The following is a 27,831-nucleotide window of genomic DNA, read 5'->3' as shown; positions in this document are numbered from 1 at the left end:
CGCAAAACTGAGTATTTTTCTCACACATACCTATTGTTTTGCTCAGATTCATTGACAAATTGACATTTAATCTTTTCTAAATCTGTTATTCCTGTGTATTTTTTATTCATTTCAAGAAATGTGATTGAGATGAGCGAAAAGCACATTTGTAAAAATCTACATCTAGATTATCTTTCAAATTGTTGAAGCCAGCTGCACTTTTAAACGACAGAATACACTGCAAAAAATGCTTTACTTAGATTTGTTGTCTTGTTTCCAGCCAAAATATCAAAAAATTCTAAAATCAGGAATGATTTTCTAAACGAGTACAAATTTTCTTGTTTTCAGAAAAAAAACCCATATCAAAATTAAGTGCGTTTTTGCTTGAAACAAGCAAAATAATCTACCAGTGGGCTAAGGAAAATAATCTTGTTTTCTGTTTGAAAAAAAAAAAATGCTTACCCCATTGGCAGATTATTTCTCTTAATTTTGACTTTTTTCTAAAAACAAGAAAATAATTTTTACTCGTCTAGAAAATCCTTCCTGATTTAAGAATTTGTAGATATTTTGGCTGGAAACAAGACAAAAAATCTAAGTAAGAAAAGCATTTTTTTGCAGTGTATTAATATAAATGCATGAAACATGAGATGTGTATGAACATTTGCCTACTGACAAAGCAAAGTTGTTTGTACAGTGAGCATGCAAGTATTTTGCTTTCTGGCGAAGCGATAGACCATCAAATGAGATTTGAGTTTTGGTTTGCATATCAGCAGTTGGTGGCACTAAGAGACTGAAAACAGTATTGACCACTTGTACTGGGTACATTACATCCATTAGTACTCTATTCCACTTCCTGTCAACTACCACAACTTTGACATTTTGGCCCGTTCCCGCCCGCAAAATCCAGCAGGTAGAAGTCGAGATGGATTTTCCGCTCTCACAATATTTTGTCCCGCTCTTATGTCATAGGTTAAAGGTTCGTGTTGCACCCTCTATTGGAATTTTGTGCTTTTCTCAAACTGATGCATATTCGTTTCGCTTTAGTGTGTAAAGACCATTCATTTACCTCATTTTTCACATTGCGTTTGGTGTGACAGGCCTTAAAGGGATACTCCACCCAAAAATGTATATGACTCCACCTAGATGTATGACTTTCTTTCTTCTGTGGAACACAAATGGAGATTCTCCATATAATGTCAGTATGTGGATCCCTGAAAGTTAAAGTTTCAAAAACCACATAAAAAGAAATGACGGTAATCCATACGACCCCATTAGCTGGTTTCAACTGGAGGTAGCTGTTTAGCTGGTCAGGCTGAGAGATCAGCTGCAAGATGTGGTCAAAACACCAGCTAAAACCAGCCAACAAGGTTACACTGCAAAAAATGCTTTTCGTACTTAGATTTTTTTATTTCTTATTTCCAGCCAAAATATCTAAAAAATTCTTAAATCAAGAAGGATTTTCTAGACGTTTTCAGTTTTTCAGAAGTCAAAATTAAGTGAGTTTTTGCTTGAAGCAAGCAAAATAATTTGCCAATGGGGTAAAAAAAACCAACAAAAAAAACCCATTGTATTTCAAACAGAAAACAATATTATTTTTCTTACCCCATTGGCAGATTATTTTTGATTGTTTCAAGCAAAAACACTTAATTTTGACTTCTTGATTTAAGAATTTTTAGATAGTTTGGCTGGAAACAAGGCAAAAAAAATCTAGGTAAGAAAAGCATTTTTTGCAATGTAGCAGGGGACCTGGTGAATCGGTGTCTTCTATAGCAAAACAATAGGCGTGTTTGAGAATGTTTGAGAAAAATTTGTAACTGAAGAGTTCAGATGCAAAAGCCTCTAAGTGCCATTTACCATTTTCTTCTAAAATGAGCATTTTAATCAGGCTTCTATGTATAGGTTCAGTAATTTCTCTTTAATGACAAAGAATAGGTTCATTGTGAAATAGCTGAAGATAAACATAGGAGCCTGAGAAAAATACTAACTTTAAAAGAAAATTTTAAAAGGAGCACTTAGAGGCTTTTGCATCTATAAACCATTGCTTCCAATATTCTGATTATTTTTTTCAAGTAACCAGTAAAGTAACGCATTACTTTATAATTTACAAGAAAAAGTTACTTTTTCAAAAAAGTAATGCCAGTTACTTTGTTTTCCCATTTATTGACTGACAAGTCTGCTGTCCCCATGTTGAGAGAAATTGGAAATACAGAGACGTTGTGTTGACTAAATGTGAACATGCATTAATTCATCTCACTCAGAAAAAAAAAAAAGATTGAGTTCTCATTAAAATGAATTAAAACTGTGAAATGCAAAAGCAGAATATGATGCAAACCTGCAACCCGCAACAATCTTAAATAACACAAATTTCCTTTATGCATTTAATACTATTTTATTAACCAACGTCTTTGCTACTGACCTGTGATGATCCAGTTCAACCATACCAATAAGAAAAAATGACTTAAAATAACTAACATTTGTGCTGTATTTATTTATTTTATTGCTGAAGAATGTTGAACCTTCTTTTCCTGCATTCTGCTGTACAGACGTGAATTTATTTTTTCTTAAGCCTGAGCCTATTAATTCCACTTTTTCACCATTTGCTAAAAATATAACTTTCTATGTTTAAAAAAATGCCCAGATTTAAAAAGTACTCAAAAGTAACATAACTTTACTTTCCATATGAAGTAGCTAAGTAATGTAATTAGTTACTTTTTTATGGAGTAACGCAATATTGTAATGCATTACTTTTAAAAGTAACTTTCTCCAAAACTGTTTTTTTTTTTTCACACAAACCCATTGTTTTGCTTCAGAAGACACATGGATTACCATCATTTCCACTGCATTATTTTTATATAAATCTCCATTTGTGCTTTACAGAAGAAATGAAAGTCATATACATCTGGAAAGCCATAAGGATGAGTAAATGTAGAGAGAATGTTCGTTTTTGGGTGGAGTATCTCTTTAACAGGCTCTTTTAACATTTACGGGATTCTCAAACTTGGAAGTCGTCATAGTTGCAGAAAAACCTCTATAATGGTGAACAGGAGACTTTCTTTTGCATTCACATTTGCTCCAACAAAAAAATTCCATGATAGCGTTTTCCATGAAGGAGGAGGAGAAATGGAGAAGAGAGATTACAGCTGATGAGAAAAAGATGCCAAATTTTCCATCACTGCCTTAGCTGTTGTATTATAAACACACTCGCAGCAGTGTTAAATGTATTTTGACACCAAGGAAGTATAACGCGAAGGATTGTGTCAAAAATTAGACATTATTATGTTTTTTTTTTTTAAATGTCAATTTAAGCCAGATGTAGCTGTGGAAATGCATAATCAGTTATCCTATCCTGTGTTTTTTCTCGTTGATTGTCTGTTACAATCAATGCATCAAGCTACAGATGTCAAATGAGTTGAGCGTCACTTCACATTAACTGTAAGCACAGACCAAACGAAAGTCTCATGACTCACCACTGAAGCATTATATTCAGGAAGCAGAGCAAGTCAAAAGGAACCAAGTGCATTTTTTTTAACTCTCATTGATGGCTCTTTCTTCAGAGCGAAGCTACTAAGAGCCAGTAATAAAATGCATACTTAAATCCTGACACTTTAACTTCTCATTTTGACACCCTAAAGCCATTTTCAGTGACACGCACGGACCATTTTGTCTTTGTTCAATGAGGTAAAAATCTGAATCGGAAGAGGGAATAATTGCTAAAAGTGTTCAGATGTAAAGAGGTGAATTTAATGTTCCTTAGAACTCAAATTGATCTGAGTATAAAAGTTCCTATAGGCACAAAGAAGCCTTAGCTACCATTTGAAATTTGAATACATAAAGTCATGAAGCACACCTAAAGCCAGCTTTAGTGCATATCACTCCAGCTTTGGGGCTTAATAAGAGACTAAAATGTGGTTTTGAAGGCCACTGTCCTCTGGGAATGTCTCACAAGGGTGCCTCTGTGTGTTTTGAGTTTCAACATAACACATTTTGAGTTGAATCGAAGCATTCGCAGCAAACAGAGCCGAGAACAGCGAACGAGAAAAAAGAGAGCATTGTTCAGTTTTTTTTTCTCTCTCCGCCTCCTCACTGTTTGCCTGTTTTTCATTCTCCTGCTTCACATTTGCAGTGTATTCCTAGAGGCAGTGTCAGTCCTGAAGTTAATAAGCCACATTTCCACTCTCTTTGGTCTTTAGCACACATACATCAGCGTTTCTAAATGGAGTCTCTGACTTGGGCACCAATCCGTCTGGTTTTTATGTGCCTGTGGCTATTCACAGGGACTCACCAGTCAACCTGCTAATGCTGTCGTTTAGCAATGGAGCGTTTGACACCTGTTAGTCTGTAGTGATAAGTGGAAATGTGATGCCCGTGTGGGGTCTGAGGCTGTAAATCTTTAAAGAGATTCTGCAAAACAGGTGTTTCTCTTGATGAATCAGTTCTTCAATCAGGCTGAACTGTCTGAAGCGGTTTATTGCTTGAGCAGCGCAGATTAGAACAGCGAATTTTCATCACCCCTAACCAGGAGTTAATTACAAATCATGCCATAGAACTTCAAAAGACAGTTTGCACAGTACATAATATATTTTGTCTCCTTTTGTGGAAGCCATAGGTAACTGTGACAAAGAACGAAGAACTCCATTTGATGTTAGGAATTGAAACAAACCAGGCAACCCCAGGAGGCCAGTTCCCCTTTGGCATCAGTATTTGGGAAAGTTATTTTTTAAAGAGGTCCTATTATGCTTTTTTAAGTCTTTATTTTGTTTTTGGGGTGCACTAGAACATGCTCTCACGCTTCCCTGCTAAAAAAAAAACCCCAGCTGAAACCAGCCTAGGCTGGTTGGCTGATTTTATCTGGTCTGGCCTGGTTTTAGCTTGTCATAGCTGGTCAGCAGGCTGGTTTTAGAGGGGTTTTGGCCACTTTCCCAGCTGGTCAGGCTGGGAAACCACCAGCTAAGCCAGGTTAGGTTGGGTGACCAGCTGAAACCAGCTACTTCCATCTTAAACCAGTTAAGACCAGCCAACCAGCCTAGGCTGTTTTTAGCTGTATTTTTTCAGCAGGGTTGTTGGCTCAAAAATTGCATTATTTTTCACATAATTTACTTTATTACAATAGCTTTCCCCCTAGCCTGGCACAAAGGGCTCGGTTAGTTCTGGGTTTGATTAAGGCCCGCCTTCCAAAAAAAAACTAATGTTTTGTGATTGGTTAGCAGTCCAACTGCTAAGATTCCCCTTCACAAAGCAGCAATTTCCGTGTACAACTGTTAGCGCAAGCTAGAGTAAAGTGATTCTTACGTTTTAAATATGGATATTTTTCTTACAAAAACACATCGGTTCACTACAGGAGGCTTTTATTAACCCCTCTGGAGCCATGTGAGGCACTTTTTTATTATAGATCGATGTACTGTATTGGACTTGTTTTGGACTGATGGACAGAAACACCAGTCTATGTCTTTTGCTTTCTGTCAATACATTGGAAAACAAAATATCTGGAGTTACTTGTTTAAAAAAATTTAAATTAAAAAGTGATGTTTTACATTAGTAGTTACTTGGAAAAAGTAATCTGATTACATAACTCAAGTTATTTGTAATGCATTACCCCAACGCTGTCTGGCAATACGGTCCAAATGTAGTTTCAGTAGTTTGGTGGATACATTACTGCATTTGTTGAACTGTAAAATGAGGATGTATGTGTTTTTGAGCTCCATTTAGGATTGAATGGTAAAGCGCAGGTAGATCCGGAAACAGCAGCAGTTCATCCTCTGTGTGGTCTTTTATCAATGGCTGAAGAGATGCAGATGTTAATCTACTGAATGTTTCTTGTTAGTTGCTTGGCACAGGCTAACCTGAACCCTTAGGATAGTATCCCAAGAGTAGGAAAGAATGCAGTTATACAATGCGATTGCTAGTAGGGCTGAAATGGTTAGTTGACATTAGTGCTAACATTGACGATTCAACACATTTTGTTGTCGAATAGTGTTTGTTCTTGTATGACCTAATGTATTAACATGCAGCTGCAGTGACGCCAAATTGTATCTAAGTGGATGTTTTAGAAAGTGCTACGACACGTTTTTTGCCATCTAGTGGTTTAGTGGAAAATAACATCAAAAGCATCTACCCTGGGGTGCCTTCAGCCCCGTCGTACCCTATGTGTATATGGATATGTATAGTATATGTATAACTCAATATTTTAACTAATTGCAAAAGATAAGTAATCGATCAAAGTCGATTAGTCAGTCTTATAGTTCGATTAATCAATTCAGTTCAGTAATCAATAGCATCCCTAATAGCTAGTGCTTCTGATTGTGTCTTGGTATAGGTTAGACAACATTTTATAAGCAGAAGGGTGATTAATGATTCATTGGTGGTGTGCATCACTATTCATGCACATCATGCTCATACTTGGTATTAAGAATTTGGACAAAGCACCTTGCTGTTTGACTTAAACTGCATATTTTATAAAACTGCATGTTATTTTCAAAGAGATTGGGCTAGGACTTACACATTATTAGTTTCTTGACATCTATGATCCTTAATGATTATAAAAGGAAGTTTCAAGATGGACTAAAACACCATACTGTGGGCCCAAGTGTTTTTTCCCCCTCATCCATCTCAATCACACATTACTGCTGGAAATGTCAGGGAAGATGACTCTCGGTCAACAACGGAAACTGATATTAAGTCTTTTAATCAATAGTGGAGCTGAAACTCTACAGATAAATTTTCCCTTGAGGGTTCTTAGGAGCTACATGGACTTTAAAATGGACCGTCCAAAAGAAATTTGAAGAAAGTATTGATTGTAAGTGCAAATGTGTCTGAAATGGGGCAAAGAAAAATGTTGCTGGTCTTTTTGTTCTGTTTTGATGGACATTCTATTTATTTGGAGTTTGAGATCTTGGAAGCACCAAAGAATTGGCACTTTGGTGCCCTCAGACAGCACAAACACACGCTGATCCCAAATTACTGTTTTGACACCACTATCATGTAATAAACCCACCTCCAAATGGCAACCAGCTGGAGGAAACTTTGGACAAAGACTGCATTTGCATTTGGCAACTCCTGCTTTTAGCCTGAAAGGAAAGAGTTGACACCAGTTAGCCAGTCTCGTTTCTTCAGTTTTTAGTCAGCGAAGCCTCTAGAGCAGTAATAAGCGCAAGCCAACGTCAATTATTTGACAGATTTGTTTAGCAATCTCACCACTTTTCCTCTTGAAGTCCCAATTTCTCAGTGGACCATTCGGGATTGCTCTTCACTCTGGACTCATGTTATTCTTAATCGTTGTGAGCTGTTGAGTGCACTCGTCTTTGATAGGCTATACGTCCTCGCGTTCTGATTTCTCCGCGGAGGGTGATTTCAGTGACACTGACTGAAATGACAGCTAATTGAGGCTACTTTTCCTGAAAGCTCTGATGGACAATACTCTACGATTCCTTCTCCTGACAGGCGGTGAAATTGCCTGGCATAATAAAAAAGAAAATTGTAGAGGTATGAGGCAGGAGATGTCAAAATAAAGCAACGAGGCAGGCTCAGTCATTGACAAGCAGTTTACCTCTGTATTTGTTTTCTCCCGCTCGTTCACTCTCTTTGTTTTCCACTTCGCCAAAGAAGAACATTTAAGTGGGCACAAGGTGAATACAGTTGCTACAAGGCAGCTGAGAGGTTACAAATTGATTTTCATCTAGAAAGCATGCTTTCGATGTTTTTTTTTTTTTCTCCGTCTTTCCTCTGTATGAGGCTTAGTAGCATTTATGAGCACTGCACTGCTTTGTGTACAGTTGTAACTGCTGTTTTCCATAAGCGCCACCTACTGTCGGATAGGGCTGGGACAATAAATCAATGCATTGCGAAATGAGAAATGATGAAATCAATTCTGAGATTTTCCAAAAACATCGTGATTCTTTCTCAAAACTGAGTTTGTGGATAAAAACTAGATTAGAGCGCCATCTGCTGTAAAAATCTAAGCTCAGAATAGATTCCAAAGAGAAACACGATGCATTCGGAAGATCTCAGAATCGATCCACGATTCGATTTATCGTCACAGCCCTACTGTCAGAGTGTGAATTAGCATTTTCATTTAGCGCATCTGCTGTTTTTGTTCAGACCAATTGTATGAATTTGCCTGGCTTGATAAAAAAGAAAATTGTAGAGGTATGAGGCAGGAGATGTCAAAATAAAGCAATGAGCCAGGCTCCGTCATTGACAAGCAGTTTACCTCTGTATTTATACTTTTTTCATAAGCACCACCTACTGTCATAGGGCTGGGATGATAAATCGATGCATCGTGAATTGAGAAATGATTCAACATCAGTTCTGAGATTCTTTCTCAAATCGATTCTGAGCTTAGTTTTGAACAGCAGATGGCACTGCTTGCTTTCGAAACAGCTGTGCTCTGCTTGTTCGCAAATCCTTACACGCACTTGAACCTAAAATAATCATTCATACAATTTGAAAAGGTTGAAGTGAATTACAAGGGTATTCAGAGTGGCGTTTACATTAATCTTGCATCATAAAAGCATTCTGAGCCGAGGTGAAAATTACATGACTCAGCCGAACACACAAGTGCTCTTCAGCACTCCTCTTCGTGAGCGGTTGAGTTTGCGGATAAAAACTAGATCAGAGCGCCATCTGCTGTGAAAATCTAAGCTCAGAATAGATTCCAAAGAGAAACACGATGCATTCGGAAGATCTCAGAATCGATCCACTATTCGATTTATCGTCGCAGTCCTACTGTCAGAGTGTGAATTAGCATTTTCATTTAGCGCATCTGCTGTTTTTGTTCAGACCAATTGTATGAAATATAGATGATCATTTCTTAAATTGAAATGTGACATACTTTTTATTTTCATCAGAGTTTGTATTATTTGAAATGTAAAGTTGTATAAATCATAGTTTTTACTTTCCTTTTACAGTTTTAGGATGGTAACATAGACATAGTGGTCGACCAATATTTTGCCGAAGCCAAAATATCGACTGATATTTGCCATTTTATTGTCAGAATCGGCCAGTAGTTTTTCTGTTTGGCTAATATGTTGGATGTTTATTAATAATATGTATTAATAATAAATAAATAAAAACGTTAACATTGACATTAAAAAAAGTTATTTAAAAAGTGAAGTTGAACCAATGTCACCCAAATTGAAGTATATGTGTAAACCTTGAATTGTGTTTGGAGAGTATGTGTCTATATAGTTGCATTCTAAACATTTCTTTTTTCATGCAAATGCCTCGTATTGCATTGCAGTGGAGATTTCAAATATCTTTTAGCTCTGTTCATTCTACTCTGATGTTTCTGCATTGTTGTCTATCAGACACTTAGGTTGTAAGTGTGTGTTTCTTCAGTGTAGTAACACAAAAGTGTTATTTATTCTCCTGCATTGTGGTCACAGCTGGAGCTTGGGACTGAAAAGTGAGAATGTGAATGGTGAAGAAATGAACAAACAAGTGACCATGACCGGCTGAGATTTGACCTTTTATTACTGCTAACCCCATTATCAAATGTAGTACACCTACTAAGTACAAAAACTCAGCAGAGTACTGCAGCATTGTGGTGATAATATACCGTTCTTTGAGTATGAACTAAACCAGGAATGGGTTAGGACAAGGCTACGACGTTAAAAAAAAACCCTACCACATTAGGAAACCATTGCAAACTGAACCGCTTCCATACCGCAAGGGTTTATTCACAATATTGGCTGAAAAATCAGTCACAGATGCATACTTTGAAAATCCACCAGAAATAGTATGCTGTCTGTGTACCTTTGACATAGTTTTAACTCTGCTATGTATAGAGTAGATAGCATGCATGTTGCAATTCAGCCTGTATTTGTTCAGAGTGAACTTTTTAGTCAATTAAAAATTGTCTGATTGTGAGTGAATGGTCAACAAATTAACAAACGCATTAATTGACGGTGAACCTTTTTAATTATGCTGTGTCTGCTGCTATGAACATGGCAAATATTGTCTCATGCTGCCACAAGCAGAACATGTTTTCCCTTTGTTTTAGCCGTTGTGAGAGTCCACTTCGTTTTTTGGGTGGTTTTGCAAACTGTGCTGTTCAGGGACATCTGGATCATAATCAACTGATTCAACTTTGTTAAATGGAGAAGCAAAACCAGAATTGTTCCAGATTGGTGGTTTGTAAGCTAGCCCAGTGTGTGTGTGTGTGTGTGTGTGTGTGTAACCATTGGCAGGTAGTGTTGTCTCAGTACCAACATTTTTGTAGTGAAATGTATTGATGCTCAATACCAGTTTTTAATCCAAAAGATCAACAAAATGAATCTGCATTCTGTATAAATTCAGAATAGGCAGTGATTTCTGTCATTTTAAAAAGAATGAATAATATTTTATTATTTATATAATGTTGAATACTAGTATTTAGATCAGCAGTCTATTGTAAGTCATATACGTAGTAATAGAAAAACCTACAAAAGTAAGGGATCGGTATGAATGCTAATGTATATAAAATAAGTTTCTTATGCCCGTCAAGGCTGTGTTTATTTGATCAAAAATACAGAAAAAAATGTAATATTGTAAAATATTATTACGATGTAAAATAACATTCTTCTATTTTAATATACATTAAAAATCTAATTTATTTCTGTGAACAAAGCTGAATTTTCAGCATTACTGCAGTATTCAGTGTCACATGATCCTTCAGAAATCATTTTAATATGCTGATTAAATATCAATGTTGAAAACACTATTGTTTTGCAACCTGTGATACTTTTTTCAGGATTCTTTGATGAATAAAAGGTTAAAAAAGAACAGAATCTATTTAAAATAAAAATATTTTCTAACAATATACACTATTGTTCAAAAGTTTGGGCTCTGTACGTTTTTATTCTTTCTCTTTTTAAAAGAAATTATTGCTTTTATTCAGCAAGGATGTGTTTAAATTGATAAAAAGCGATAGCACTTTCTTATATTGTTAGAAAATATTTTATTTTAAATAAATGCTGTTCTTTTTAACTTTTTATTCATCAAATAATCCTGAAATAAGTATCACAGGTTCCAAAAAAATATTAAGCAACACAACTCTTTCCAACATTGATAATAAAAGTCATAAATAAGCATATTAGAATGATTTCTGAAGGATCATGTGACACTGAATACTGAAGTTATTATGCTGAATAATTCAGCTTTGATCACAGAAATCAATTAGATTTTTTATGTGTTTTTAAATAGAAGAATGTTATTTTTACACCGTAATGATATATCACAATATTATTTTTTTCCTGCATTTTTGATCAAATAAAAGCAGCCTGAGCATTAGAAATTTATTTGAAATATATTAAAAAACTTACTGATCCCAAACTTTTGAGTAGTTCAAATATGCAAAACAACATTTCTTCTGCTTTATTTCTTTCAAACTAACCTAAAAATAGCTTAAGACTTTTTGCTCAGAACAAACAAATTCATTGTTAATCCCTGATTTTTGCCATGCATGATGAATAAACAAATATGTTGTAGCTTGAATGCAGATTTGAAAACAGTGAAGTGTTATTAAGGAAATTAATCTTGTCTGGTAAGGCATAAAGAAATGTGGTAACTTGCCTGATAAAATATTTTCTTCATAAGCTCTGATGTTTCTCATTTTCTTTTTTAATTAAAACACATGCGAATGTGCATTCAACATGCGTTTGTGATTTTTACAATCACCATGAACCTGAAGCTGGGTTCTGAACCTGTTCTCAGTTCTCAAGCAATAATTAAATAAGTGGAAACACAGTCAATGTGTGCAGGGAGTGTGTAGAAGATATATTTGAATTTTTTTTTTTTTAAGGCAATTATTGATCAAACATGTTTTAGAAATCACCTAGCTCTGATGTAAAGGCAGTGGGATCATCAGTGGATGTACTTCTATTACTTTAGTACCAGAACTTTTCTTGCAAAGAGACCGAACAACGCTTAGCCAATAAAAAAATGAGTTATTTGCTGTAGGATTTTAAAATAGAATGATTTAACTCTTAAAAATGGACAGATGTCGCCTACCTTATTATTTATGAAGAACTTTAAAATATCGACCAGAAACCAGGTCTATGAAACATCTGACCTTCTTATTAAAAAACTCAACATCTAATAGTCATTTAACTATTTTGAACATCCCATGTTTATGGTGTAGTTTGTGTTTATTTATTATGCATACAGTTTAGTTTTTCTCTTCAATATTTGACTTACCTTTCTCCACGGCCTTGTTTTCAGAGTTGTCTGAATCATTTAAATATATAGAAAGATATTCTTACTTTACCTCAAGGCTACAAGTCAAATTTGTAACATCGGTTGTGTTTGCAGTGAAGAGTAAAAACAAAATGCATTTGTTGACTACGGGCTGTTTTTGCACAGACATCTCTTCAGTCTCTGATACGTGTGACAGAAAGACTGACATCTTAGATTGACTTACAGCAAGAGTACAGCAGCTCGATATAATTGATTTAACTTCGCTGTTACAATCACAGTGTTTCTGAGCTTTGAGATCCTTCTATTTACTTGCATAAAGTCTACTTTGGTGGATTAAAGTGAGGGTTAACACCAAACTTGGACAACAGCTGCACAACTAAACACAAAGATAAAGATGAAATCTTTTAGGAGCCGGTCTCAGTCGGTCGGAGGAACGTGTACATATTTCCTGTGTAATCTCAGATCCGTATCATCCTATTACTGTAATGCAATGATTCAAGTTGCATTATATTCCCACTGAGAAACGAGATGAAATGGGTGAAAGCCAATGCAGGCAGGCGTTGTCCTTCTCGGTTGACATATAATCTGGTCCCACATGCACATTTAATGCTGTGGTGATTTCAGACGTACTGCTACTTTAAAAACAAGTCAAAGCAAAAATAAAAACTGATGTATCGATAGGATCAGTAATATGGTGATATCAGGTAAAGTGGGCCAGTTAAGGTTTGAGTGCCATATCTCCTTAACCCTCTATGGTACGGAGTTGCCATATGGCAGCAATTCATTCCTACTGATTTCCTTGTTATTCTGAAAAAATACAATATATTGGAATATGGTCATTAAAAGGGCCAGCCCTAAAGTAGTTAATAATGTGCTGTTTTTAAGTCAAATGACATTTGAATGTTCCTCCAAAACACTTTTTCCCAGTGTCAGCCTCACATGGAGGACACCCGTGATAAACTCATTTCTGAACATTTCTTCTCAAGGGGTATTTTTTTGCATCATCTTTGGTTAGTAAATTACATCTTTTAATTCACAAATCAACATTATCTTTACTGTAAAATGAGAAAATATCAACATTGCCATGTATCAACGCTGTACCACAGTGGAATTGAAGTAATGTATTTCCCCATTGGGATTTTTATAGATGGTAACTTCAATAATTTGATTGCAGTTATTTATTTATTTGAAATGTTTATTGGAATAGAGTTGAATTTATGCATGAATAAGAAATGTATTTAATCTTTTCAATAAATGGATAAATGGAAAGGGCAATAGGAAGAGTGCAGAGTTGGCTGCATGTAAAGTCAATGAAGATGAGTTAGCCCTCAGTGACTGCAACAATAAGTATGTTTGTGCATGTGTGTGTGGCAATTTTGACTGATGGATGCATCAATTTCTAAAAGAAATGTGCTTTTGAATTGAAAAGAAAATCATAATTTATTAGAAAAGCTCATTTTGGCCATTTTCCATTGTGGTAAACTGTTGCCATATGGCAACGTTTTCCTAAATAACCCCCAAATCATTTTTTTTTTTTTTTAAGTTTGATTTGTATAATTGAAGCTATTTCATGTAATACAAACTTATGTAAAAAAAAATATATTTCATGGTTAGAAACATAATGCATACCATATAGGGTTAAACGTTAACAGCCAATGGCTGCAAAGAATTTTGAAACTGTTGCCATAACAGTTCTTGTCATTTAGCATTGGACTGAGGTTGCTAAGGGGTGAGAGGCAATGTCTAATTTTTAGACTCTGTCAGAAAAAAGCAAGGGTTAGTGGCCTGACATATCCAAGCTTACTTCTCAATAATAAGGCTGATCAATCAATCAATCAAATCAATAAAAAAACAAACGCACATTTAGAAATAATGACTCATAACCCGTGACTTGATGGCCTTGATGTGAGAGAAAGTGCTGATTTTGCTAAATAATCCAGATTTTTATATATATGACCCTGGACCACAAAACCAGTCATAAGGTTAAATTTTACAAAACTGAGATGTATACATCATATGAATACTCAATAAATAAGCTTTCTATTGATGTATGGTTTGTTATGATATGACAATATTTGGTCGAGATACATCTATTTGAAAATCTGGAATCTGAGGGTGCAAAAAAATCAAAATACTGAGAAAATCACCTTTAAAGTTGTCCAAATTAGGTTCTTAACAATGCATATTACTAATCAAAAATTACATTTTGATATGTTTACAGTAGGAATTTTACAAAAAATCTTCATGGAACATGATCTTTACTTAATTTCTTAATGATTTTTGGCATAAAAAAAAATCAAAAATTTTGACCCATACAATGTATTTTTGGCTATTGCTACAAATATACCCCAGCGACTTAAGACTGGTTTTGTGGTCCAGGGTCACATATATTGGTGTGTGTAAGCCCTAAAGTCAATATTTATGGCTCAGTTTAGAAGAAAAAACTCATTTTGAGAAAACGGCCTTTATAAATATGTATTGTAATTGAAATCTATTGACACAAATAGACAAAGCGCTATAAAAGAAACACTTAACAGTGTTTTTTGGGTGTTTTCTTTCCACTAGTCTAAAAAAACACTTTATGAAAAACCAAAAAGCCCAAAATCTCAAACTTGATAGGTGCACGAAAAAAACAACAACAGCATTTTGCCTGCAGTGTCTCCCCTTAAGCAGAAATTCTAGTTGTTCCTCTTATTAAATTATCATTTGTGACATATTTTTATTTTATTTTATACATGTTACCTTCTAAATGTGTTTGTATGTGATGCTCACACCTGAACCAAAATTTATGCACAGGCAAAATTGATCAAAAAACAAAACTAAAATGGCCAAAAATGTCCATAAGGTTACAGAAGGGTTAAAAGTAATTAAAAAGTAGTTTGACTATTGTTTGACTGATTGTTACAACAACAGTACTACAATTCAATCATGTAATTTGTAATCAGTAACAGATTTCAATTTCTAAGTAATCTACACAGCCAGGACTGCTGACTTGCATAAGTGCATCTTTATTCTGATGATGAACACCTCAATATATGGCTTTGTGCAACTGCATGTAAGCAGGAAAATGCACTTGCATTACACAGTGTCCGTAAAATGCAAAATGAATGTAAATGCAGTCAGTGATGTCTAAAGGGATTGTAAACAGATGGGACGAATTACTGATGTGTCAAAATAGATCATTAGTGCATTAGTGTAATAAATGGAGTCTATTAGACTTGCTGCTGTCTATAATGTCATCAATAATAATTTAATGGCAATAAAACTGAGGCAATAAAACTACTGCTCTTGTCTGGAAAACTTTAGTAGCTTTTATTAAGTCGTCTAAAGCACTGTTTCTTTGTTTTTCTTTATTACTGACTGTTTACGTGTATGCCTTGAAGCTAAATTTAGTTTAGTAATATGGTTTATTTTATTTTATTCATTTTACTGATGGATAAAAATGGAGCGTGACTCTGTCAAAGTGGCAAATAATTATGGCCTGACCTTTAAGTGTTGTAAAGATACAACTATTTGGAAATGTAGAATCTGAGGGTGGCAAGAAATCAAAATATTGAGAAAAACACCTTTAAAGTTGTCCAAATGACGTTCTTAGCAATGCATATTACTAATTAAAAATTAACTTTTTATATATTTATGGTTGAAAATGTACAAAATATCTTCATGGAACATGATCTCCACTTAATATCCTAATGATTTTTGGCATAAAAGAAAAATTGATACATTTGAGAAAAAAAAGGGCAAATAATTATAAAAAACGAATTGAGTGTTGATTGGTGAGACCTTTAAGTGTTGTAATATTTGGTAGAGATACAACTATTTTTGGTAATATAGAATCTGAGGGTGCCAAGAAATCAAAATATTGTGACCTTTAAAGTTCAAAAATTAAGTTTTGATATATTTATGGTGGGAAATGTACAAAATATCTTCATGGAACATGATCTTTACTTAACATCCTAATTATTTTTGGCATAAAAGAAAAATTTATAATTTTGAAGAAATTGGCAAATAATAATACAAAACAAATTAAGTGTTGATTGGTGAGAACGTTAAGTGTTGTAAATTTTGGCTTTGTTGAATTGAATGAAAAGTTGGCACAGAGAGTAGTTTGCGCTACAAATATTCATGATCCAACACTTTGATGTGAAGGGTTTGTACATCTTCCGTCTTGTTCGATTTTAATCTGTCAGTAAGTGTTGTAACTTTTTCTCTTTGTGTTGACATCCGCATCACCCAACAACTTTGATGGCAAAAAGCTCTCTTTTAGTTTGATCAAGCATTGTGTTTTAGGTTGTTGGCCTTTTTCTCTTTTCTACTGTGGGAGTGTTGCTAAAGTCTGAAAACACAAAAGACCAGATCCAACCTTGTTTATTTTCTCTGTCAAAATGATGGAAAGTGCTTTGAATCATCTATTAATGTTCTTAAAATTCAGTACAAACGCATTTGGCGAGTAAAGCAGCCTCTGTCCTCAGCTTTCCAAAATCACAATGAAGCGATAAAGCTTTTGGATGTTTGATATGACACACACACACACACACACACACACACACACACACACATGCAAAAAGCTAAAACCTTGGCCCGTGGGTGATTTTGTTATTGTGATTACATTATAAAGCTGCAAATAGAACGATAACCAGCAATTCAACTTCCTTCATTAACATTCATCGTGGATCACAGTACAGAACGGGCACTGAATCTATTCAATATTACAACACGCTGCATTTAATTTCCCATGATAAATGCTCATGAAAGCCTAAATCTCATTTTTTAACCATGTTAACAGACATGCATTGGTTGCATAATGTTCAGAACAATTTCACTCATTTCTTTGAATAGTCAACTGAACAATTTTTAGCTGTGCAACATTTTAAAACATTATGATCTCTTCTGCTCACCAAGGCTATATTTATTCGATTAAAAATATAGTAAAAATAGTAATATTGTGAAATATTATTACAAATTGAAACAACTATTTTCTATGTGAGTATATGTTAGAATATTTTTGTGATCAAAGCTGAATTTTCAGCATCATTACACCAGTCTTCAGTGTCACATGATCCTCAATAAATCACTCTAAAATGCTGATTTTCTGCATTTTATTATTGATGCTCAGTTATTAATAATGATTCTTATTTGTATCAGTGCTTCTGCTTCATATTTTGTTCAGACATGTATTTTTTAGGATTCTTTGATTAATAGAATTTTTTATTTGAAGCAGAATCTTTTGTAACATTTTAAAGGTTTTTACTGGCACCTAATGCATATTTGTTGAATAAAAACAGCAAATTCCCTATGAACACATTTGATAATAATAAGAAATTTCTTGAGCATCAAATCATCTGATCTGAATGATTTCTGAAGGAACATGTGACACTAAAGACTAGAGTAATGATGCTGAAAATTCAACATGCATTATTTTTATTAGCTTTTCTGCTTTATATGTTGCGGAAACATGTTTTTTTATTATTTGATGAATAAAAAGTTCAAAGGAAGAACATTTATTTGAAGCAGAATCTTTTGTAACATTATGAATGTTTTTACTAGTGCTGTCAAACGATTAATCGCGATTAATCACATCCAAAATAAAAGTAGTTGTTTGCATAATATATGTGTGTGTGTGTGCGCTGTGTATATTTAATATGTATATATAAATACACACACATGCATGGATGTATTTAATACAAATATGTTATGTTTATATATTAAATATATTTATATATAATATTAATTATTGAATAAAAATGTATTTCAAAATAAATATAGAAAATATTCTCAAAATATATTCTGTATGTGTGTGTATTTATATATACCTAATAAATATACACAGTACACACACATATATATATATTATGTAAACAACAGCTTTTAGTTTGGATGCGATTAATCACGATTAATCGTTTGACAGCACTAGTTTTTACTGAAGCTTAATGCATATTTGTTGAATAAAAACTTTATGATATTAGTCAGAAATGTTTCTTGAACAGCAAATTAGCAAATTTGAATGATTTCTGAATGATCATGTGACACTAAATACTAATAATGAGTAATAAACGATGCTGAAAATTCAACATGCTGCATTGAATTTCCCATGATAAATGCACATGAAAGCCTAAATCTCATTTTCTCAATTTGATGCATATTTGGTGAATAAAAACGTTACATTTCTATTATACACGCCATTGGAATGGTACAGTAGCATATCATGGTTTCTGCATAAATATTGGGCAGCACAACTGTTTTCAACATATATAACAATTAGAAAAATTTCTTGAGCAGCAAATCAGCATATTAGAATGAGTTCTGAAGGATCACGTGAAAATCACTGAAAACTAAAGTAATGATTCCGAAAATTCAGCTTTGATCACAGGAATAAATTACATTTTAAAATATATCCAAAAAGAAAACGGGTATTTTAAAATTCAATAATATTTTATATTTTTACAGAATTTTTGATCAAATAAATGCAGCCTTGGTGAGCAGAAGGGACTTCATTAAAAACACTTTATAATACAAATTGTAAAGTTTCTAAACTTTTGACAAGTGCTATATGTGACCCTGGACCACAAAACCAGTCTTAAGTCACTGGGGTATATTTGTAGCAATAGCCAAAAATACATTATATGGGTCAAAATTTTAGATTTTTCTTTTATGCCAAAAATCATTAGGAAATTAAGTAAAGATAATGTTCCATGATGATTCTTTGTAAAATTCTTACTGTAAATATATCAAAATGTAATTTTTGATTAGTAATATGCATTGTTAAGAACCTAATTTGGACAACTTTAAAGGTGATTTTCTCAGTCTTTTGATTTATTTGCACCCTCAGATTCCAGATTTTCAAATAGATGTATCTCAGCCAAATATTGTCATATCATAACAAACCATACATCAATAGAAAGCTTATTTATTGAGTATTCATATGATGTATACATTTCAGTTTTGTCAAATTTAACCTTATGACTGGTTTTGTGGTCCAGGGTCACATATGTGTTTTAATTCTGCATCCTTGAATGCTGTGAACTGTCTGACTGAACCTCTGAGTGCCTTCAATCACGGCTTCATCCAAAACATGTTTGTCCTTGTATCTAAGAGAGAACAAGATGGTGTGGAGCTTCTTTATATGTGTGACATGACAGACACGTGAAGAGGTGGGACTTGTGCACTATCTGCCAATGATTTTATTCAGGCTTCAGCAGTGGCTGAAATGAAAGGGAACAGCAATATTTGATTCTGAGCACATCATATCTTGTGATATTCATTATTACGGATGATTTCCATGCAGTCGCTGTGCTGTCTGATACTGAAGCACACAAACACATAGCAGAATTCAGAATCGCTCCAGAGCATGTTCATATCCACACTTGCACTCCTTTGGTTTTTTTAAACATTTAATGCACTGCAAGACGGATTTTCTTTTGTCTATGCATCCATTCATCTTTCAGTTTATCCTGCAGGGGGATGTGGGAGTGCTGGGAACTAACCTGCGTCCCACTGAAGGCAGGGAAACAGTCTGGGAAAAGTCCATCACAGGGCTCACACACACACACACACACACACACACACACACACACACACACACACACACACACACACACACACTCACATCTATGGGCAATTTATCATCTCCATTTCACCTGCATATTTTAGTGTTGTGAAGGAAACCAAAGCCATTAGGGGTGAACAAAAAAATAAAAGTCCTGAGAATAAAAAATAAATACATGTAATTACACTACCAGTCAAAAGTTTTTGAACAGTAAGATTTTTAGTGGGTTTTTTTTTTGTTAAAGAAGTCTCTTCTGCTCACCAAGCCTGCTTTTTTTTAATCTGAAGTACAGCAGAAGCAGTAAACTTTTTAAATAGTTTTACTATTTAGAATAACTGTTATATTTAAAATTTTCAAATGTTACATGTTAACTTATTATTATTAATGTTAATTTATTATTTTTTTTAAATAATTTTATGGTCACACTAAAATTATTAACTATGACTTTGTCTCAAATAGACTCTAATTTGCTGCTTATTAATAGCTGTACTTATAGCGTAGGATTAAAGGAACACTCCACTTTGGAGTGTTCCTTTAAGGGGTCTGAAATAGGCAGAATAAGGCATTAATATGTGCATTACAAGTAATAATAAACAGCCAATATTCTAGTAATATGTATGCTAATTGAAAGTGGGTTTTAAATGGTTTTATCATAATTGATCTCTACTGACCACTTGTGAGTAAATTAGAAGGAGAGCGTTTACATCACAAATGATGTCTGTGTTAGTAGAATATGAGAATTAAGTGTCTTTTTTTCTTTTTTCTCTCTGTGCATTTAAATGACCGATCTCCTCTTCCCGTAGTTCCAACAGTCGCTGATGATGTTACATCAACGCTGCAGCCTAGAAGATCCACACCTCCCATCAGGACCACCACCGTCAGCATCACCCACAGACCTGCGGTCAACATCACCATCACTCCTAACCCGGCAGTCATGAACCAACCCGACCCCCCGCCGGACCCCAGCGTCGTCAGCCCACCCCCCTCCAGCAGACGCTTCTGCGACGGGACGGAGAGGAGAGGAATATCCTGGCCGCAAACGCACAGAGGAGTCACAGTGGAGCGCCCTTGTCCTAAAGGAACTCGAGGTGCGTCTGCGGCAGAAACAGTCATTTGAAATATGTTTGCAATTAGCGTCAGGAATCTGGCTGTCATTAGTGCAGAAGTGACACCTTTGCCAGCAGCGCTGCCTGTGCTGGTATCAGACGCCTGTCTTATTTGAATGGCATCCATATGGAGGCTTCAGCCAGATTTGCATTCCGTAGCTGAGTTAATACGTGCTGTTTGTAATAGAAAATGTTTTCATAGCATAACTATTTTATTACAGACTCCAACAGATTTAGTTCTGATTTAACACTTTCAAAAGTTTTAATCTTAAAATGAATGTGTGTACGATGCAAATGATGACTTCTAAACCTGTGCTGTCCTTACGGGGAGACACTGCAGGCAAAAACGCAGTTTTTTCATGCACCTGTCAAGTTTGAGATTTTGGGCTTTGTGGTTTTTCAAAAAGTGTTTTTTCAGACTACTAGAAAGAAAACACCCAGAAGACACTGTTAAGTGTTTCTTTTTACAGCACTTTATCTGTTTGTGTCAATAGATTTCAACTACACTACTTATTTTTAAAGGCTGTTTTCTCAAAATGACTTGACATTTTTATTCCTGTCTATATCCTGAAGGTTTTTACAGAGGGATTTGTTCGTATTCAATTTGCTTGGTTTTATACAACATTTTATTCCCCCAAAAATGGTAAAAAAAAAAGACTGGGTTTTCTGTCTGTTATGGAGTGACAGAATTAGATACCCCAAAGACATTTGACTCTAATATGTCAAAAAATTAAATAAACAAGAATTTTGAAAATGACTTCATCCAGTGTTTAGATGTACAAAAATCGTTTGCAATTATCAATGTGATCAATCAACTGGGTAAGTAAGGTGATAACTATTAGTTATTTTTTTACCCTATTCACCTGCAGTGTCTCTTGTCGTTCTCCAGGAATCGCACTGTTCCTCTGCACGTCTGCTGATGGTGTCTGGAATCCCAAAGGTCCGGATCTCAGTAACTGTACGTCTCACTGGGTGACGCAGGTGGCACAGAAGGTGAGTCAGAAATAGTTGCGATAATGTATTTCTATAGCACTTTTCACACATTGCAAAAGAAGCTTTACTGAAAATAATGATGTTAATGTTTATACAGTTGATGTCAAAAATTGACATACACCTTGAAGAATCTGCAAAATGTTAATTATTTAATCAAAATAAGCGAGATCATTTTATTTAGATCTGATCTGATTAAGATATTTCACATAAAAGACCTTTACATATAGTCCACAAGAGAAAACAATAGCTGAATGTATAAAAATGACCCTGTTCAAAAGTTTACATACACTTGATTCTTAATACTGTGTTGTTACCTGAATGATCCACAGCTGTGTGTTTTTGTTTAGTGATAGCTGTTCATGAGTCCCTTGTTTATCCTGAATGCTGTTTTTCTTCGGATAAATCCTTCAAGTCTCACAAATTCTTTGATTTTTTCAGCATTTGTGTGTATTTGAACCTTTTCCAGCAATGACTGTATGATTTTGAGATCCATCTTTTCACACCGAGGACAACTGAGGGACTCATATGCAACTATTACAGAAGGTTCAAACACTCACTGATGCTCCAGAAGAAAAAAAAAATGCATTAAGAGCCTGGGGGTGTGTGTGAAAACTTTTGGAATTTGAAGATCAGGATAAATTAAACTTATTTTGTCTTCTGGGAAACATGCAAGTATCTTCTGTAGCTTCCGAAGGGCAGTACTAAATGAAAAAAATATGATGTTTAGGCAAAATAATAAAAATGTACACATCTTCATTCTGTTCAAAAGTTTTCACTCCCCGGCACTTAATGCATTGTTTTTCCTTCTAAAGCATCAGTGAGTGTTTGAACCTTCTGTAATAGTTGCATATGAGTCTCTCAGTTGTCCTCAGTGTCAAAAGATGGATCTCAAAATCATACAGTCATTGTTAGAAAGGAGTCAAATGCACAAAAAAACAAAAAACAAAGAATTTGTGAGACCTGAAGGATTTTTCTGAAGAACAGCATTTAGGACAAACAAGGGACTCATCACTAAACAAAAAAACACAGCAGGTAACAACACAGTATTAAGTGTATGAAAACTTTTTTTTTTTTTTTTTTTTTTGTATTATGTTCTCTTGTGGACTGTATGAAAACGTCTTTCATGTGAAATATCTTATTCATGTCAGTACTAAAAAAAAAAAATAACATGCATTTTGTATGATCCCTCTTATTTTACCAAAATTTGTTCACATTTTGCAGATTCTGCAAGGTGTATGTAAACTTTTGACCTCAACTGCATGTAATAAAGAGATGTAATAATAATAAGCCAAGCTGGCCCAGTTATGAGTAGATGTTGTTAACAAGCTCTAATTTTCTCTGAGCTGGTTCACGAGTCTCTTAGCATCAATTTAGTTACATGCTTATTAAGATTGCTTTTGACTCATTCATTTTCTTCTGATTTTCTTCCAGATCCGTAGTGGTGAGAATGCTGCAAATCTGGCTAATGAGTTGGCTCGTCACACTCAGGGTCCCGTGTACGCGGGCGACGTCAGCTCCTCTGTCCGGCTCATGGAGCAGCTGGTGGATATACTGGACGCACAGCTGCAGGAGCTCAAACCTAACGATAAAGACACGGCGGGACGCAGCTTCAACAAGGTACAGTACAATACATCTCCGGCCAGAGCAATTGTGATGTGTGGATGTTGTTTTGTTTGATTTGATTAAGTTTGAATCTTCCAGTCCTAAGAATGTCAACAGTTGTGGTTTGACAATCTCGTCAGGAGATGTTTATATTAAATTCAGTGACTAGCAAAAGTTGACAAACAAAGTTGATTAGTGAGGGAATATCAGTCCCTTTTGTTAGTTTATGTGCCATTTCTTATTTTGAGTCAAGCCCTTACTGCATTGCCACCAAGGCTTATATTGCCATTTATAATTTCCTTTTTTTATTGTTTTTACTTATATATATATATAAATGTCCCCACAAGGTCAAAATCCACTGGTATTCCTATCCTTGTGGGGACATTTGGTCCCCATAACATGATGAATACCAGGTACACACACACACACACACACACACACATTGGTATATATACCCCTTGCTGAATCTGTGAAAAGTGAATATTTTAACAAAAAAAAAAGAGAGATCATAAAAATGTATGTTATTTTTTATTTAGTACTGTCCTGAGTAAGATATTTTAAATAAAAGATATTTACATATAGTCCACAAGACAATTTTTTTTTTTTAATTATTAAAATAACCCCCTTAAAAAGTTTGGAAACCCTTTAATGTTTCACATAAATCAATATACAAATCTATATTCTGCCATGCAGAGAATTACCACAGTAAAATAAAACCCACAAAGTTTTGGAACCCCATGCAGAATCTGTGAAAATTTGAAGAACACAAATATTTTTTTTATTTAGTACTGTCCTGAGTAAGATATTTTACATAAATAATGTTTACATATAGTCCACAAAACAAAGCAAAAAAAAGCTGAAATTGTTAACCCCCTTCAAAAGTTTGGGAACCCTTGGATTTGAACACTGTGTGTGGTTATCTGGATGATTTACAACTGTTTTTTTTTTTCCATTGTGTGATAGTTGTTCATGATTCCCTTGTTTGTTCTGAACAGTTCAGCTGAGCACGTTTCTTCAGAAAAATCCTCCAATTCCTGCAGATTCTTCAGTTTTTCAGCAACTTGTGCATATTTGAACTCTTTCCAACAATGATTGTATGATTTTGAGATCCATCTTTTTACACTGAAGACAACTGAGAGACTCAAACACAACTATTAAAATAAGGTTCAAACGTTCACTGATGCTCCCGAAGGAAACATGACGCATTAGGAGCCGGGGGTGAAAACTTTTGAACAGGATGAAGATGTCCAAATTTTTCTTATTTTGTTGAAATATCTTTTTTTTTCCGTTTAGCACTACTGCGGAAGCAACGGAAGATACTTGCATGTTTTCCGGAAGACAAATTTAGTGCGATTTACCTTGATCTTCCAATTTTTTATGCATTAATGCATGCATGTTTCCTTCTGGAGCATCGGTGAATGGATCTCAAAATCATACAGTCATTGCTGGAAAGGGTTCAAATATGCAAAAGATGCTGGAAAACTGAAGAATCAGCAGGACCTGGAGGATTTTTCTAAAGAACAGTGCTCAGTTTAACTGTTCAGAGCAAGTAAGGGACTCATGAACAACCATCACAAAACAAAAAAACAGTCATAGATCATCCAGGTAACAACACACAGTATTAAGAACCAAGAGTTCAAAAACTATACGTAAACATTATTTATATAAAATATTTTACTCAGGACAGAACTAAATAAAAAATAACATGCATTTTGTACAATCTCTTTTAATTTGTTAAAAGTCTTCACATTTTCACAGATTCTGCAAAAGGTTCCCAAAATTTCGCATGCCACTGTGTATATATAATTTATTTATATATTTTTTTTACTTTGGTTTTATTTTACTGTGGTAATTCTCTGTATGGCAGAATGTATTGTTGTATTTTAAATTATGTGAAATATTAAAGTAGAATATAGATTTTTCAAGATGCCAAAGGCTTCACTGCAAAAAATGTTTTTCTTATTTAGATTTTTTGTCTTGTTTCCAGCCAAAATATCTAAAAATTCTTAAATCAAGTAGGATTTTCTAGACGAGTCCAAATTTTTAGTCTTGTTTTCAGAAAAACAAGTCAAAATTAAGTGTGTTTTGCTTACCCCATTGGCAGATTATTTTGCTTGTTCTAAGCAAAAACTTAATTTTGACTTGTTTTTTCTGAAAACAAAAAACTAATTTTTACTCGTCTAGAAAATCCTTTTAGATATTTTGGCTGGAAACAAGACAAAAAATCTAAGTAACAAAAGCATTTTTTGCAGTGTTCAGTCAAATAGCAGGCAAATATCAGCCTCTCTATGCATTTTGACAAGATGAATTGTTTGAGTTATATACTATCCACATTTATTGTATAGCTATGTACTATTACTGGATGTCAGAAAACCTGACACATGATGTGTAAAAGCAACCTCTGTTTCCTCACATGTGGAAATTGTGATTCAAACAGAGGTGACAGTGAAATTCAGCATCATTGCATCATTCAGGGCTACAAAAACATCTTGGCCCAAAAGTGTCACAAAGTAACAGAAAGAAAATGTAAATATTTAATCACGTAACGACACAACTTTATTGCTACAATGGTATTCTGATATTTTTGTTCATTGCACTTTATTTTTCAAATGATTATAACTTAATTTTAGTAAAAGGCCTATTATGAAATTAAAATTATTCTAATTTCATTATAAGCATTAAGACTTGGTTCTCAAAATCTCGTTTTCTCCTTCTTTTGGCAGCTAGCGCTGAGTTTAATGGATTCGTTTGAAAGCGTTCGTTGCACTAACATTTTCCATCTCCATATTTCTCTCCTCAGCCAGTGCCTTATAGAAGAGAGATGCACATTCAAAGACATGTTTAATTGAAATGGGGTTAACGGACGTGCTCTATGCCGTCCTTTTATACTCTGTATGACCTTAGCTTTGAATACGTTCAGATATATCTTCAGCTATAGGCACTTTTCGCCGTGTGGACTTTCAGAAATGAATAGCACGCTTTTCAAGCTCAGTAACAGGTTATTTAATTTTCTATACAGAATGATATATGAAAATGTATTTCTTTTTGTTAAGGTCAGTTTTATAACCTGCATTCTATGTATTCTAAATACATTAAGTAATACTTTGACTCCTTTTGTTCACAATTTTGCAGAAATTGCATACAAAAAATGCTCTGTAAATACAAAAAATTCATATAAAAAAAAAAAGAAGCATAAAAGTGCCTGTAGTTGAAGCAACACACACATACATGATATGGCTGATACACCGGCTCTTATTTGTTCTCTTTCTCTTTCCCTCTCTCTTTCTTTCTTTGTGTGTGTGTGTGTGTGTGTGTGTGTGTGTGTGTGTGTGTGTGTGTTGTTCCTAATCTTCCGTCTTTGTGTTTGAAACCAAAAAAAGCGTCAAAAAAGAGAGAGGACTTGCAGGGCCTATATGAAGGTATATACGGACACAATCCCAGAATTCCCTTCACCTGCTCTGCTGCATGCAGCTTGTTTGTCTGTATGTCTGGCTGGAAATCCATCCGTCTGTTGTCTGTCTGCTGACGCGCCACTCTCTTTTGAGGCAGTTCTGCCTTGGTGTCTTTCTGTTCTGTTTTGTGTTGCTTTCACCATCTTCCTCTTATCTGTTCACCTCCTCCTTATTGCAATAGTTCATCCAAAAATAAAAAAAATCGCTAAAAATGTGCTCACCCTAAGGCCATCCAAAATGTCAATCAGATTTGGAGAAATGCATTGCATGACCTGCTCACCAATGGATCCTCTGCAGTGGATGGGTGCCGTCAGAATGAGAGTCCAAACAGCTGATAAAAACATCACACCACTCCAGTCCATCAGTTAACATCCTGAGAAGACAAACAAAACAAATCCATCAAGATGTTTTAGACTTCGAACCATTGCTTTGGATTAAAATATTAGTCCATGATCCATTAGTAATGCTTCCTCCAGTGAAAAAGTTGTCTGGTCTGAATCAGGAGAGAAATCTGTGCAGATTTCTGTTTACAAGTTAAAACAGTCCAAAACAGCTTTAAACAAATATGTGAGTGAGTTTTGATGTAAAAGAAACAGGATATGGAGTTTTCTTTACTCTAGGAAGCGTTATTATGGATTATGGACTCATATTTTGGCCAGAACTGACAGTTTTAACATCTTTATGGTCTTTAGGATGGATTTGTTTCTTTGGGCTTCTCAAGATGTTAAAGGAGAAGTTCACTTCCAGAACAAAAATGTACAGATAACAGAAAACATAAATCTAGGAGCGCTTCTTGGACTCAAAACAAGTTTGTTAGAGGTGCTCTTTGGATGGGAAAATATAGTCGAAAAAGCAAGAGAAACTCCAAGGCACTATGTGACCCTGGACCACAAAACCAGTCATAAGGTTAAATTTGATAAAACTGAGATTTATATATCATATGAAAGCTCAATAAATAAGCTTTCTATTGATGTATGGTTTG

At 34.6% G+C, this 27,831-nt stretch overlaps 1 protein-coding gene across 5 annotated transcripts in view; it reads left to right on the top strand.

Moving 5' to 3' along the window:
- Nucleotides 1-27,831, top strand: part of LOC141345017 (adhesion G protein-coupled receptor L2-like) — a 171,921-nt gene that overhangs the window by 84,326 nt on the left and 59,764 nt on the right. For 3 of the 5 annotated variants that reach the window (XM_073849912.1, XM_073849910.1, XM_073849915.1), the window contains exons 6-9: nt 20,500-20,784; nt 21,692-21,795; nt 23,227-23,412; nt 26,778-26,816. In XM_073849912.1, the coding sequence (XP_073706013.1) occupies nt 20,500-20,784; nt 21,692-21,795; nt 23,227-23,412; nt 26,778-26,816 (614 nt within the window). The remainder of the gene's footprint in view (nt 1-20,499; nt 20,785-21,691; nt 21,796-23,226; nt 23,413-26,777; nt 26,817-27,831) is intronic. The other 2 variants (XM_073849914.1, XM_073849911.1) reach the window with 1 other exon arrangement.

Source organism: Garra rufa, chromosome 10, assembly GCF_049309525.1.
Source record: "Garra rufa chromosome 10, GarRuf1.0, whole genome shotgun sequence".
Classification (NCBI taxonomy): Eukaryota; Metazoa; Chordata; class Actinopteri; order Cypriniformes; family Cyprinidae; genus Garra; species Garra rufa.
This window is presented reverse-complemented; position numbering and strand designations above follow the sequence as displayed.